Source organism: Oncorhynchus keta, chromosome 27 (assembly GCF_023373465.1).
Source record: "Oncorhynchus keta strain PuntledgeMale-10-30-2019 chromosome 27, Oket_V2, whole genome shotgun sequence".
NCBI classification, from domain to species: domain Eukaryota; kingdom Metazoa; phylum Chordata; class Actinopteri; order Salmoniformes; family Salmonidae; genus Oncorhynchus; species Oncorhynchus keta.
The window spans coordinates 23,187,783-23,202,186 of record NC_068447.1 but is presented as its reverse complement, the minus strand read 5'-3'; the positions used below and the strand labels follow the sequence as shown (position 1 = coordinate 23,202,186).

The 14,404-nt window shown below is 43.8% G+C and overlaps 1 protein-coding gene across 4 annotated transcripts in view; it reads left to right on the top strand.

The window, feature by feature from the left end:
- LOC118360281 (FYVE, RhoGEF and PH domain-containing protein 3-like) overlaps positions 1–14,404 on the top strand; it is a 157,020-nt gene that overhangs the window by 127,169 nt on the left and 15,447 nt on the right. For all 4 annotated transcript variants that reach the window (XM_052481981.1, XM_052481984.1, XM_052481983.1 and 1 more), the window contains 6 exons: positions 2,944–3,033; positions 5,294–5,430; positions 10,620–10,776; positions 11,095–11,233; positions 11,961–12,019; positions 13,089–13,235. In XM_052481981.1, the coding sequence (XP_052337941.1) occupies positions 2,944–3,033; positions 5,294–5,430; positions 10,620–10,776; positions 11,095–11,233; positions 11,961–12,019; positions 13,089–13,235 (729 nt within the window). The remainder of the gene's footprint in view (positions 1–2,943; positions 3,034–5,293; positions 5,431–10,619; positions 10,777–11,094; positions 11,234–11,960; positions 12,020–13,088; positions 13,236–14,404) is intronic.

Below are 14,404 nucleotides of genomic sequence, written 5' to 3'. Positions count from 1 at the left end.
GCCATTCTACTGACAATGTTTGTCTATGGAGATCGAATGGCTGTGTGTGTAACGTGTGCGCTGGGAGTCGGGAAGCAAGTTCAGAGAGTGAATAATTTAATAAAGAAAACATTAACAACGCACAGACATGAAACTGGAACAGAAACAATAACCCCTGGGGAAGGAACCAAAGGGAGTGTCATTAGGCGCTGATGCTCGTGACAAGTGTGCACAATAATCAGCAGTCTGGTGACCTAGAGGTCGGCGAGGGAGCACACGTGACAATGTGTTTGATTTTATACACCTCTCAGCCAAAGGTGTGGCTGAAATAGCCAAATCCACTGATTTGAATGAGTGTCCACATACTTTTGTTTGTATAGTGTGTCTGTCTGTACAGTATGTTTCACCGTTTTCTCCTTTCCTGGTTGTGTGTGTGATAATGTGTGTGTACCAGACAGCTGTTACAAAACACAATGTCACAATATAGTACATCTGGTCCCTGTCACTGTCAGTCCAGGAATGTAATTTCACCCATTATGTTAATCTCTGTTCTAGAACCTGTGAAGCCGTGAAACTGAATACACATCCGCAGCAGTTTGCATGTCATCTCAGCTCCACTAGTAAACACAGTATTGGTGACTAAATCAGCTCTCAGTAAACCACAACTGATGACTGATTACTGCAACATGCCAGTGTTCATTTCATTAACAATAAAGTGACAAAAATATTCGTCAAACACCAATTTTCCAGTGGCAATTGATGAGACTTTAACTGGCTAAATAGACCCAGAAAGGTCTATAACTAAAGACATTTTTCATTTCATTTCAATTGACTAAAAGATGATTATCTCTGTCACTAAAATCTGACTACTAAATGGACTGGACAAGAGCTTTTGGAGAGATTGAGAGCTTTTCAGTGATAAGCACAATTGATATTAGCAGCACAGATGCGCAGCACAGTTCTGTTCAGCAGTGGGAAGGATGGGCCACACTCGACACACACAGCCTACATCGGCTGGTGAGCTGCGGGGGAGCAAGCGATCCGTGTGAGCAGACAGGCTCTGCTTCGTCTCCTCAGATTATACACATTGTGCAGGCAACCCTCTTGCTTCCCCATAGCTAACCAGTCACCACCAGCCTTCTAGTTAGCTACCTTTTCGCTGGTTAAGAACCACAATCAGCTTTACAAAATTAAAAACAATAGCATAGTGTTTAATAGTAAAACAACAGTCTAGCTATATTTTTCTTTCCCTTGAGTCTAGAAAGGCTATTTGAAATTGTAGTCTTGCTCAACCCTCCCAGTTAACCCATTGGATTTCATAGCCACGTTCTGTAGCCAACATAGCCAAGTCTCACTGTTTTCCTCAAGGTAATTTGAGCCCTTACCGTTCAAAAGATATGACCCAAAATACAGGCGCTACGTTTTTAAAATGTCTATTGTGCATTGGCGGGCCGCATTTTACATCCATAAAGCATATTGCGGGCCATTCTAAAACTAGGCTACTTGCGGACCGGACAGTTTGTTTAGGCTATACCTTGTTCAGTCATGTTATCTCATTAGCTAGCTACAGTATAGCTAACAACCTGGTGCGCGTTCAGCTGGACACAACATTTTGGAAGGTTCAGATAGAAAAATGCTATGTAGAACAAACATGACTCTCTGACAAGTTGAATAAGGAATAACGTTGGCTCTATTCATAGAATTTCTATCTGCAATGTTCGATAACGTTTTGCAACAATGTGTCTGTGGAATGTTGATAACAATGGCAATGACACAACCGAGTGTCAGAGGTGCAACCCATACTATGCCAAAATGTTGCTGCTCTCTCTCTCTATTTCTCTCGTTGTATCTTTCTCTCTCTCACTCTCTATTTCTCTCATTCTATCTTTCTCCCACACTCTCTTTCTCTCTCTCTCTCTCTCTCTCTCTCTCTCTCTCTCTCTCTCTCTCTCTCTCTCTCTCTCTCTCTCTCTCTCTCTCTCTCTCTCTCTCTCTCTCTCTCTCTCTCTCTCTCTCTCTCTCTCTCTCTCTCTCTCTCTCTCTCTCTCTCTCTCTCTCTCTCTCTCTCTCGCCAGATAATTGTCAGATATTCTTATATACCGTCTGTTTGTCATCTTTCTGCTGTTGGGAAGAGAGTAGGATGTTATACAGAAAAGTATGTTGGTAGGACAATGTATGTTTGTGCATATGGAAGAGAGTGATTTATTTTTGCTATAGGTTAATGAGGCAATAAAAATGTGATGTGACTAAAACATGACTAATTCAAAAGGCACTCGCACATCTTGTTTTGCAGGTGAATGGTAACAGTTTAAATGAGAAAAAGGAAGGAACCTGCACACACTGCTCTTGATAGTATCACTGCTCTTTAAGAAGCTTTACGTATCGGCCTCACGGCCTTCGTAAGGGCTTTTCAAAGCTCTGATACGTAAAGCTTATTAAAGATCAGTGATACTATCAAGAGCAGTGTGCGGGTTCCTTCCTTTTTCTCACTAAAATATGACTAAACGGAAAGGGCATTTAGTTGACTGAAGTGGACCACTGTTTTCCTCATTTTGACAATAACTAGACTAAATCATTATTCAAAAGACATAAATGTGAGCAAGACTTAATGATATTTTAGACTAGACTAAATCTAAAAAATTGACAAATTTAAGACTACAACACACAGTACAAGGTTGGCCAAGATTCAATCAATAACTGAGATGAAAAGAGTGCCAGCGAACATCCCCATTTCAGATCACTCTTTTCTTTGTATGTTTTTACTAGTTAGAGTTCTGTTGCTTTCACAAACAGGCCTAAATGCAAATGTGTTTGTATTAATATTTGATAATATTTTCTCTCCAAGGTCATAGGCTCAGAGGCATATGTGTAGTGTATGAGAGAGGTCCAGTGTAGGTTTGTGTAGTTGAGTGGATTCTATAAGTTTAATATGGTTTGGTGTGTGTGTCCTCTTCTGTCTCTCAGTGCTCAGAGACCCAGAGGTTACTGAACATCGCCAGAGAGCTCCTTCACACTGAGGAGGCCTACGTCAAGAGACTCAACCTCCTGGACCAGGTATACACACACATATGGCTTGTGAGATACACCGCTGGTCTTCCTATCATAGTAGAGACCTTTTCATTTGTTGTTGTTGAGGGTGACAGTCACATACAGTTGAAGTCAGAAGTTTACATACACCTTAGCCAAAAACATTTAAAATCAGTTTTTCACAATTCCTGACATTTAATCATAGTAAATATTCCCTGTCTTAGGTCAGTTAGGATCACCACTTTATTTTAAGAATGTGAAATGTCAGACTAAAAGTAGGGAGAATTATTTATTTCAGCTTTTATTTATTTCATCACATTCCCAGTGGGTCAGACATTTGCATACACTCGATTAGTATTTGATAGCTTTGCCTTTAAATTGTTTAACTTGGATCAAACGTTTTGGGAAGCCTTCCACAATAAGTTGGGTGAATTTTGGCCCATTCCTCCTGACAAAGCTGGTGTAACTGAGTCAGGTTTGTAGGCCTCCTTGCTCGCACGTGCTTTTTCAGTTCTTTCCACAACTTTTCTATGGGATTGAGGTCAGGGCTTTGTGATGGCCACTCCAATACCTTGACTTTGTTGTCCTTAAGCCATTTTGCCACAACTTTGGAAGTATGCTTGGGGTCATTGTCCATTTGGAAGACCCATTTGCGGCCAAACTTTAGTTTTAACTGATGTCTTGAGATGTTGCTTCAAGATATCCACATAATTTTCCTGCCTCATGATGCCATCTATTTTGTGAAGTGCACTAGTCCCTCCTGCAGCAAAGCACCCACACAACATGATGCTGCCACCCTTGTGCTTTATTGTTGAAATGGTGTTATTCGGCTTGCAATCCTCCCCCTTTATCCTCCAAACATAATGATGGTCATTATTGCCGAACAGTTCTACTTTTGTTTCATCAGACCAGAGGACATTTCTCCAAAAAGTACGATCTTTGTCCCCATGTGCAGTTGCAAACCGTCGTCTGGCATTTAATTTTTATGGCGGCCTTGGAGCAGTGAATTCTTCCTTGCTGAGCGGCCTTTCAGGTTATGTCGATATAGGACTCGTGTTACTGTGGCTATAGATACTTTTGTACCTGTTTCCTCCAGCATCTTCACAAGGTCCTTAGCTGTTGTTCTGGGATTGATTTGCACTTTTCACACCAAAGTATGTTCATCTCTAGGAGACAGAACGCATCTCCTTCCTGAGCGGTAAGATGGCTGTGTGGTCCCATGGTGTTTATACTTGCGTACTATCGTTTGTACAGATGAACGTGGTACCTTCAGGTAGTTGGAAATTGCTCCCAAGGATAAACCTTGGAAGTCTTGAATGATTTATTTTGATTTTCTCATGATGTCAAGCAAAGAGGCAGTGAGTTTGAAGGTATGCCTTGAAATACATCCACATATACACCTCCAACTGACTCAAATTATGTCAATTGGCCTATCAGAAGCTTCTAAAGCCATGACATCATTTTCTGGAATTTTCCAAGCTGTTTAAAGGCACAGTCAACTTAGTGTATGTAAACTTCTGACCCACTGGAATTGTGATACCATGAATAATAAGTGATATAAACTGTCTGTAAACAAAGTAGATGTCCTAACCGACTTGCCAAAACTGTAGTTTGTTAAGAAGACATTTGTGGAATGGTTGAATAACAAGTTTTAATGACTCCAACCTAAATGTATGTAAACTTCCGACTTCAACTCTACATGACTACAGACAAAAGGCATTGGGCTAACCTCGGAGCTGCTTCCTGTTTTTGTCAAGCTTCTGCTTCTTCGTGGTGGTACCGGTTTCCATGGAAACACAGGTTCAAACAGGCCAGTGGTTGGTTGACTGACAGGAAGGTGAAAGGTTTTGGACCTGGTGTTGTCGAGAGATCTAACCATCATACACATCCCTCTGTAAAATAATATTAGGTTGAGCAGTTTCCATGGAAACACAGGTTCAAACAGGCCAGTGGTTGGTTGACTGACAGGAAGGTAAAAGGTTTTGGACCTGGTGTTGTCGAGAGATCTAACCATCATACACATCCCTCTGTAAAATAATATTAGGTTGAGCGGTTTCCATGGAAACACAGGTTCAAACAGGCCAGTGGTTGGTTGACTGACAGGAAGGTGAAAGGTTTTGGACCTGGTGTTGTCGAGAGATCTAACCATCATACACATCCCTCTGTAAAATAATATTAGGTCGAAGAGCCCATGGTTTGTTTCATTATTTATAATAATGTAGTAAGTTAAGTTTCTGTGTGTTTAATATGTTAATCATTTCTACCATTACTTTCCTGTTGTCTGTAGGTATTTTGCACTAAGCTGACAGAAGCTGGAATCCCTCAGGAGGTGATAACAGGGATCTTCTCCAACATCTCCTCCATCTACTGCTTCCACCACAAGTTTCTTCTCCCTGAGCTCAAGACACGCATCACTGGAGAATGGTGAGGAGACCAGGGCCAATGTTGCAATAGGGTTTCAATAACATTCTATTAGCATTTGCAGTAGTAAGACTCCCTGCGCAATAGGATGCTTAGTTTCCAACAAACAACAGTAATGTGATGTCAGGTCTGTCTGTCTGTCTGTCTGTCTGTCTGTCTGTCTGTCTGTCTGTCTGTCTGTCTGTCTGTCTGTCTGTCTGTCTGTCTGTCTGTCTGTCTGTCTGTCTGTCTGTCTGTCTGTCTGTCTCTGTCTGTCTGTCTCTCTCTCTCTCTCTCTCTGTTTCAAATCAAATCAAATATATTTATATAGCCCTTCTTAGATCAGCTGATATCTCAAAGTGCTGTACAGAAACCCAGCCTAAAACCCCAAACAGCAAGCAATGCAGGTGTAGAAGCACGGTGGCTCTGAAAAATTCCCTAGAAAAGCCAAAACCTAAGAAGAAACCTAGAGAGGAACCAGGCTATGAGGGGTGGCCAGTGCTCTTCTGGCTGTGCCGGGTGGAGATTATAACAGAACATGGCCAAGATGTTCAAATGTTCATAATTGAGCAGCATGGTCAAATAATAATAATCACAGTAGTTGTCGAGGGTGCAACAGGTCAGCACCTCAGGAGTAAATGTCAGTTGGCTTTTCATAGCCGTTCATTGAGAGTATCTCTACCGCTCCTGCTGTCTCTAGAGAGTTGAAAACAGCAGGTCTAGGACAGGTAGCACATCCGGTGAACAGGTCAGGGTTCCATAGCCTGCTCATTATTTCTCTGTGTATCTCTCTCTCTCTCTCTCTCTCTCTCTCTCTCTCTCTCTCTCTCTCTCTCTCTCTCTCTCTCATTACTGGATAGTGATAATGTGTGCAGTGAGTGTGTGTGTTGGAACTCTGACAGCTGGGTTTCAGTGGGGGGTTGTGTGAGTGCGTGCCGTGCTGGTAGAATGGGGGCTTTATCCTCTTGTCTTCATCTGCAGTGTGTGTGTGTGCCAACGCCAGTCTCTCTCTGTCTGGAGATTATTGAGTCCTTCAGAAATGATGTAGAGGGATCCACCTGTTGCATTCTGCACACATTATATACGGTGTTCGCCCATAAAATTATTCATTCATTCAAGGTTTATACAAATTCCGCTAGAAAAACAATAGTCCAAACCCCATATCTCTAACATATATGCATCAAAGGTTATGGACGATTTACTTTAAAAACGTAGCATGTTTAGAGTGAATGGAATATCATTACAGGCATGATCAACAAGTGGTCACTGTTTTATAGAACTAACTTCACTCAACTGGCAAGCTAACTGCAGGTTGTGAAAATAAAGGCCTTTCCTAAATGAAATCCACTGAATACAAAACTATACTCAACAAAAATATAAATGCCACATGTAAAGTGTTGGTCCAGTGTTTCATGAGCTGAAATAAAAGATCCCAGAAATGTTCCATACGCTCTGAAAGCGTATTTCTTTCAGATTTTTGCGCACACATTTGTTTACATCCCTGTTAGTGAGCATTTCTCCTTTGCCAAGATAATCGGTCCACCTGACAGATGTGGCATATCAAAAAGCTGATTAAACAGTGTGATCATTACACAAGTGCACCTTGTGCTGGGACAAAAGTATGTGGACGCCTGCTCATCAAACATTTCATTCCAAAATCATGGAGTTGTTCCCCCTTTGCTCCTATAACAGCCTCCACATTTTTGGCAAGGCTTTCCATGAGATGTTGTGGGGACTTGCTTCCATTCAGCCACAAGAGCACTGATGTTGGGTGATTAGGCCTGGCTCGCAGTCGGCGCTCTAATTCATCCCAAAGATGTTTGATGGGGTTGAGGTCAGGGCTCTGCAGGCCAGTCAAGTTGTTCCACACCGATCTCGACAAACCCTTTCTGTATGGACCTTGCCTTGTGCACGGGGGCATTGTCATGCTGAAAAAGCCAAACTATTGCCAAAAGTTAGAAGCACAGAATTGTCTAGAATGTCATTGTATGCTGTAGCATTAAGATTTCCTTTCACTGGAACTAAGGGGCCTAGCCCAACCATGAAAAACAGCCCCAGACCATTATTCCTCCTCCACCAAACTTTAGAGTTGGCACTATGCATTAGGGCAGGTAGCGTTCTCCTGGCATCCACCAAACCCAGAGTTGTCCATCAGACTGCCAGATGGTGAAGCGTGATTCATCACTCCAGAGAACATGTTTCTACTGCTCCGGAGTCCACTGGCGGTGAGCTTCACACCACTCCAGCCAACACTTGGCATTGTGCATAGCGATCTTAGGCTTGTGTGTGGCTGCTCGGCCATGGAAACCCATTTTGAGAAGCTCCCATCGAACAGTTCTTGTGCTGACGTTGCTTCCAGAGGCAATTTGGAGCTCGGTAGTGAGTGTTGCAACCCGAGGACAGACGTTTTTTACACACTACACACAATCTACTTGCAGTGAAGCGGCTAAACATTTACATTACATTCAATCATCTAACAGACTTCCATCCAAAGCGACCCACAGAAGCAACCAGGGTCAACACCCTGCTCAAGGGCACGTCGACAGATCTCCCACAAGGCCAAAAACGGTGACCCAAACCAGTTACCTATCAGCCACCGGCCTAAGTTCCCAACCTCCAGGCCACCAGCCCTCCAAGATCCTCCCCACAGTTTCCAGAGAGCTGCCCCTCAACCATCCGAGAACCCCCCCCCCATAGTCCGTCCCACCGAGATTAAAAAATCTAAATAAAATAATTCCCCAAGCCCCCATCCCCCAAATCACCAACAACCAACCAAATGAACAGAAGACAAAAAAGAGAAAGACAAAGGAAAACATAAAACATTAATGCAAAAAACTAAAGACAACAAAAATCATAACAGAAGGCCAACTGAATACATTTCAGTGCATGTATGGCACTATTTACATGTGTGTGTCCCTGTATGTGCACGTGTGTGCGTTTTGAATGAGAGTGTGTGTATATGTATGTGTATACCTGTACAAACACCCGCATGGCATCAGGCAAACAAGCATTAGATGTAACAACGTTGCCCCTCAGTGTCATTCAAAATTACTTTTTGTTTTAGAAAAAAGGAAGGGAAGCGCTGCTTACGAAGGCCATGCAGCTGAAATTCGTCAAAGTTTTAAATCTCTGTTTCCATTGCAAATGCCATACAAATAAAGGTGTTTTAATGAATTATATGAAAAGTGCCTTGGTTCTCCTTTTTGATTACTTGTTTTATTTTATTTTGACTTGTTTTGTTTTACTTGTATCTTTCCCGTCATTCTATCCCCCGCCCAGCAACTCCACTCCCACTTGTCTCCAATTCCACTTCCCAACCCTCAGCCCATCCCACCTATCTCTGCTGGTCACCACCAGCCCATCCCACCTATCTCTGCTGGTCACCACCAGCCCATCCCACCTATCTCTGCTGGTCACCCTCAGCCCATCCCACCTATCTCTGCTGGTCACCCTCAGCCCATCCCACCTATCTCTGCTGGTCACCCTCAGCCCATCCCACCTATCTCTGCTGGTCACCCTCAGCCCATCCCACCTATCTCTGCTGGTCACCCTCAGCCCATCCCACCTATCTCTGCTGGTCACCCTCAGCCCATCCCACCTATCTCTGCTGGTCACCCTCAGCCCATCCCACCTATCTCTGCTGGTCACCCTCAGCCCATCCCATCTATCTCTGCTGGTCACCCTCAGTCCATCCCACCTATCTCTTCGGATTTCTACGCCATATACAGTATCTTTCAACTATGCTGTGATGTTTAAAATAGATTTAAATCTATCTAATCGAATGGAATCCACAGTTTGCGAGTTGAAGATACATACTTGTACTAATAGTATTAGTAATTGACTGACCAGGTCTCTCCAGATCTCCCAGCAATGCAATTTCTAGTGTCAATTTTAGACTCATGTTATGCTTTTTCAGCCTTCCTTGAACCTGAGACCAGAAACAGGCTACCTGAGGGCAATACCAAAACAATTGATTCTGTATCCTCACAACAAAATCTGCAGAGCTGCGATGACTGTATGCCCCAAATATTCAACATTTTGTTGGTGGCAAGACAATAATTTTAGCTGAAAAGCACGCAGTCATAAACCTTGCGTCATTTTATATGTAAACTCATCCACCTATCAAGGCACAAGGCGAGACCCAGATGCAGACACGGGAGGCAGATGGTTGGAGTCTTACAAAGTTTATTTATCCAAAGGGGTAGGCAAGAGAATGGTTGTGGACAGACAAAAAGGTCCAAACCAGATCAGTGTCCAAACGGTACTGAAGGGCAGGCAGAATCAAGGTCAGGGCAGGCAGGAAGATCAGGCAGGCAGGAAAGTAGTCTAGAGCCAGGCAGGGGTCAGGACAGGACAGAAAAAGCGTATGGGAAAAACACGCTGGTTGACTTGACTAAACATACTAGATGAACTGGCACAGAGAGACAGGAAATACAGGGATAAATACACTGGGGAAAATAAGCGACACCTGGAGTGGGTGGAGACAATCCCAGGAACAGATGAAACAGATCAGGGCGTGACAACACCCTGTAACATGGTTTCGGTTCCCTACCTCCTGAGCTTTTGTTGCTCCGAGATGTTTCCACTTCATGATAACAACACTTACAGTTGACCGAGGCAGCTCTAGCAGGGCAGAAATTGGAGGAACTGACTTGTTGGAAAGGTTGCATCCTATGACAGTGCCACTTTGAAAGTCACTGAGCTCTTCAGTAAGGTCAATGCTACTAACAATGTTTGTCTATGGAGATTGCATGGCTGTGTGCTCGATGTTATACAACTGTCAGCAATGGGTGTGGCTGAAATAGCTGAATCCACTAATTTGAAGTGTCCACATACTTTTGTATATACAGTGTTATTACATTGTAGAGAACAATCTAATGATTAATTATGTGTTATTTATCATAACATAGAGCAAAGAAAACAAGGTGTTTACATTAATTTCATTGCACTATCTTGAATTGGCCTGTTTTTCTCTACATTGTACAGCAGTGAGTGGATGCCCTACTTTATACAGTACATGTACTGTAGTTACTATTTCCTGAATTCCATATTCTACATTTTACATTGAATGAAATGTGTACTTTAGGTATACTGTAAGTACATTGCAACATATGTGTTCAGAGTACATAAACACGTCAAAATCTACCAGGAGAGTTTTGAGCATAGGCTTAGTTTTAAGCCGCGTGTGTGTGTGTGTGTTTTCTGTGTGTTAGGGACACAAACCCGCGTATAGGAGATATCCTCCAGAAGCTGGCTCCCTTTATGAAGATGTACGGAGAGTACGTGAAGAACTTTGACCGTGCTATGGACCTGGTCAGCACCTGGAGCCAACGCTCATCACATTTCAAGAGTGTGGTCCAGAATATACAAGTAAGTGTTTGTGTGTGTGCACGTGTACACGTGTGTGTGTGCACGTGTTCGTGCGTGTTTCAGTGGAGGCTGCTGAGGGGAGGACGGCTCATAATAATGACTGGAACGGAGCCGAATGGAATGGCATTAGACACATGGAAACCATGTTTGATGTATTTGATACCATTCCACTGATTCCGCTCCAGCCATCACCACCAGCCCATCCTCCCGTCCTGTTTATGTATGGTAAAGTATGTCTTTGTTATCGCTGCACTGTGTGTTGTGTACCTACAGTACAGTAGGCCTATTAACAGTACTGTGTGTGTACTATCTGTACAGAAGCAGGATGTGTGTGGGAACCTGACTCTCCAGCACCACATGTTGGAGCCTGTTCAGAGGATCCCTCGCTATGAACTCCTGCTCAAGGACTATCTGAAGAAACTGCCTGACGATGCACTGGACAGGAAAGACACAGAGAGTACGTCTGTGTGTCTGTCTGCCTTTCTGTCTGTGTCCGTCTGTCCTTCTGTTTGTCTAGGTTTAGGTTTATCTGGTTGAGGTTGATCTGTTTGTCCCTCACTAACCTTCCTAAACTAGGGCCCATTACAAGCTCTATGTCTTGTGACCTTACTATAACCTTGTACTGTACATTGTCCTTGTTTTAAGTAGTGTCTAGGTAAAGCCTACAAAGCCCAGTGTTGTGGGTCAGTAGTCTGTCTCTGTGAGGCCCTGCACTCCTAGGCCTGGTCATGTAGAGGGGAAAGTCAGCTCTGTTTATGTACTTTGTGATTAAGATGGCTGCTGCAGGTGCACTCCCACATTAGTGCTCTGCTCCTCTGGCTTACAGTCACTTTAATGCAGTGTGTGTGTGTGTGCGCGCGTGTGTGCGTCCATTTAATGGATAATGTGTGTCTTTGACGTTGGGTAATGTACATGAATGGTATGTGTGGCCGAACACTTTATCTCCCTGTCTGTGTAACACAAACACACACTGTTTGAGGTGTTCATTGTGTGTGTTTGATGTATGGTAATTTACAATAGGCCCATAGTCTGATGATGCACAGGCTGGCTGCAGTGAAAGGTTGGACACTAGCCGATTTCTAACAGAGTATTCAGTTGAGTGTTTTGCCAAATGTAGGCCTGATGCATAGTTATGTAGAGGTTCTGTAGATAGGTATAACAGTCTGTCTGTGTGTGTTTTACAGAGGCATTGGAGCTCATATCCACAGCAGCCAACCACTCCAATGCTGCCATCAGAAAAATGGTACAATTCTACTTATTTATGTTTGGAGTCCTCTCTGTTCCCTCCCTCTCCATCACTTTGAAACACCTTGTCTCTCCATCTCTCTCTGACATGCGTTTTTGACTTACTTACTGACTTACTTTTTATGGTTTTTAAGGTGATGGTGCTGTAGCTCACAACAGTGTATGAGGGAAGGAAGGAAGGAAGGAAGGAGAGAGAGAGGTAGCAAGGGAGGGAGAGAATTAGGGAGGCATGGAGGGAAGAAGGGAGGTTGTGAGGGCCCTGGTTGGTTTAGTACAGACAGGAAGTTGCTGTTTCCTGCCACTAGTTTTACAGTCTGCAGAAGAGTGACAGCTGTCTCTGAGACACACACACACAGTCCCACTTCAAATAAAATCAAATCAAATGTTATTTGTCACATACACATGGTTAACAGATGTTAATGCGAGTGTAGTGAAATGCTTGTGCTTCTAGTTCCGACAATACAGTAATAACCAACGAGTAATCTAACGAACAATTCCACAACTACTACCTTATACACACAAGTGTAAAGGGATAAAGAATATGTACATAAAGATATATGAATGAGTGATGGTACAGAACGACATAGGCAAGATGCAGTAGATGGTATCGAGTACAGTATATACATATGAGATGAGTAATGTAGGGTATGTAAACAAAGTGGCATACATGTATTACATAAAGATGCAGCAGATGATATAGAGTACAGTATATACATATACATATGAGATGAGTAATGTAGGGTATGTAAACATTATATTAAGTAGCACTGTTTAAAGTGGCTAGTGATATATTTTTACATCAATTTCCCTTATTAAAGTGGCTGGAGTTGAATCAGTGTGTTAGCAGCAGCCACTCAATGTTAGTCTGATGGCCTTGAGATAGAAGCTGTTTTTCAGTCTCTCAGTCCCTGCTGTGATGCACTTCTGCCCCCTGGTGTGGCTTGTCCTCTAGCGCGTCTAATACGGCCTCAACCATTTTAGTTCAATAGCTTTTTTAAGGTTCCACTGACTTATATTCATTAGTTTTATCTGCTCTCTGTGCGTTTCTCATCTATGGTGTTCCTCAGGAGAAGATGAACAAACTGCTGGAGGTCTATGAGAGACTGGGGGGAGAGGAGGACATTGTGAACCCAGCCAACGAACTCATCAAGGAGGGACACATCAAGAAGATGTCTGCCAAGAATGGGACGGCCCAGGACCGATACCTCTACCTGGTGAGTGGCAGGAGGAGCTGGAATGAAGAACATGTGTAGGAATGGGATTACTATATGTGACCGACCTCCTCGATTCGGTCTTATGTAGCAACATTTGAAATGGTGTTTTTTACATTGGACGAAAGTAGAGACTCATAGCTAGAAAATGGTACATCATACACTGTAGTTGAGGAACAATGGAAAGTAATTCTGCTTTGAAAGAAGATAAACTTGTAACACCACTTTTGAGAAAATGACACTTGAATATTTTGATACACCTACTTCTTTGTCTACACCCATTCAGCATCGTTCACCACCCTCTTCAGCCTTAGCCCCACCCATTCAGCATCGTTCACCACTCTCTTAAGCCTTAGCCCCGCCCATTCAGCATCGTTCACCACCCTCTTAAGCCTTAGCCCCACCCATTCAGCATCGTTCACCACCCTCTTAAGCCTTAGCCCCACCCATTCAGCATCGTTCACCACCCTCTTAAGCCTTAGCCCCACCCATTCAGCATCGTTCACCACCCTCTTAAGCCTTAGCCCCACCCATTCAGCATCGTTCACCACCCTCTTAAGCCTTAGCCCCGCCCATTCAGCATCGTTCACACCCTCTTAAGCCTTAGCCCCACCCATTCAGCATCGTTCACCACCCTCTTAAGCCTTAGCCCCATCCATTCAGCATCGTTCACCACCCTCTTCAGCCTTAGCCCCATCCATTCAGCATCGTTCACCACCCTCTTCAGCCTTAGCCCCACCCATTCAGCATCGTTCACCACCCTCTTCAGCCTTAGCCCCATCCATTCAGCATCGTTCACCACCCTCTTCAGCCTTAGCCCCACCCATTCAGCATCGTTCACCACCCTCTTCAGCCTTAGCCCCACCCATTCAGCATCGTTCACCACCCTCTTAAGCCTTAGCCCCACCCATTCAGCATCGTTCACCACCCTCTTCAGCCTTAGCCCCACCCATTCAGCATCGTTCACCACCCTCTTAAGCCTTAGCCCCATCCATTCAGCATCGTTCACCACCCTCTTCAGCCTTAGCCCCATCCATTCAGCATCGTTCACCACACTCTTCAGCCTTAGCCCCATCCATTCAGCATCGTTCACCACCCTCTTCAGCCTTAGCCCCACCCATTCAGCATCGTTCACCACCCTCTTCAGCCTTAGCCCCACCCATTCAGCATCG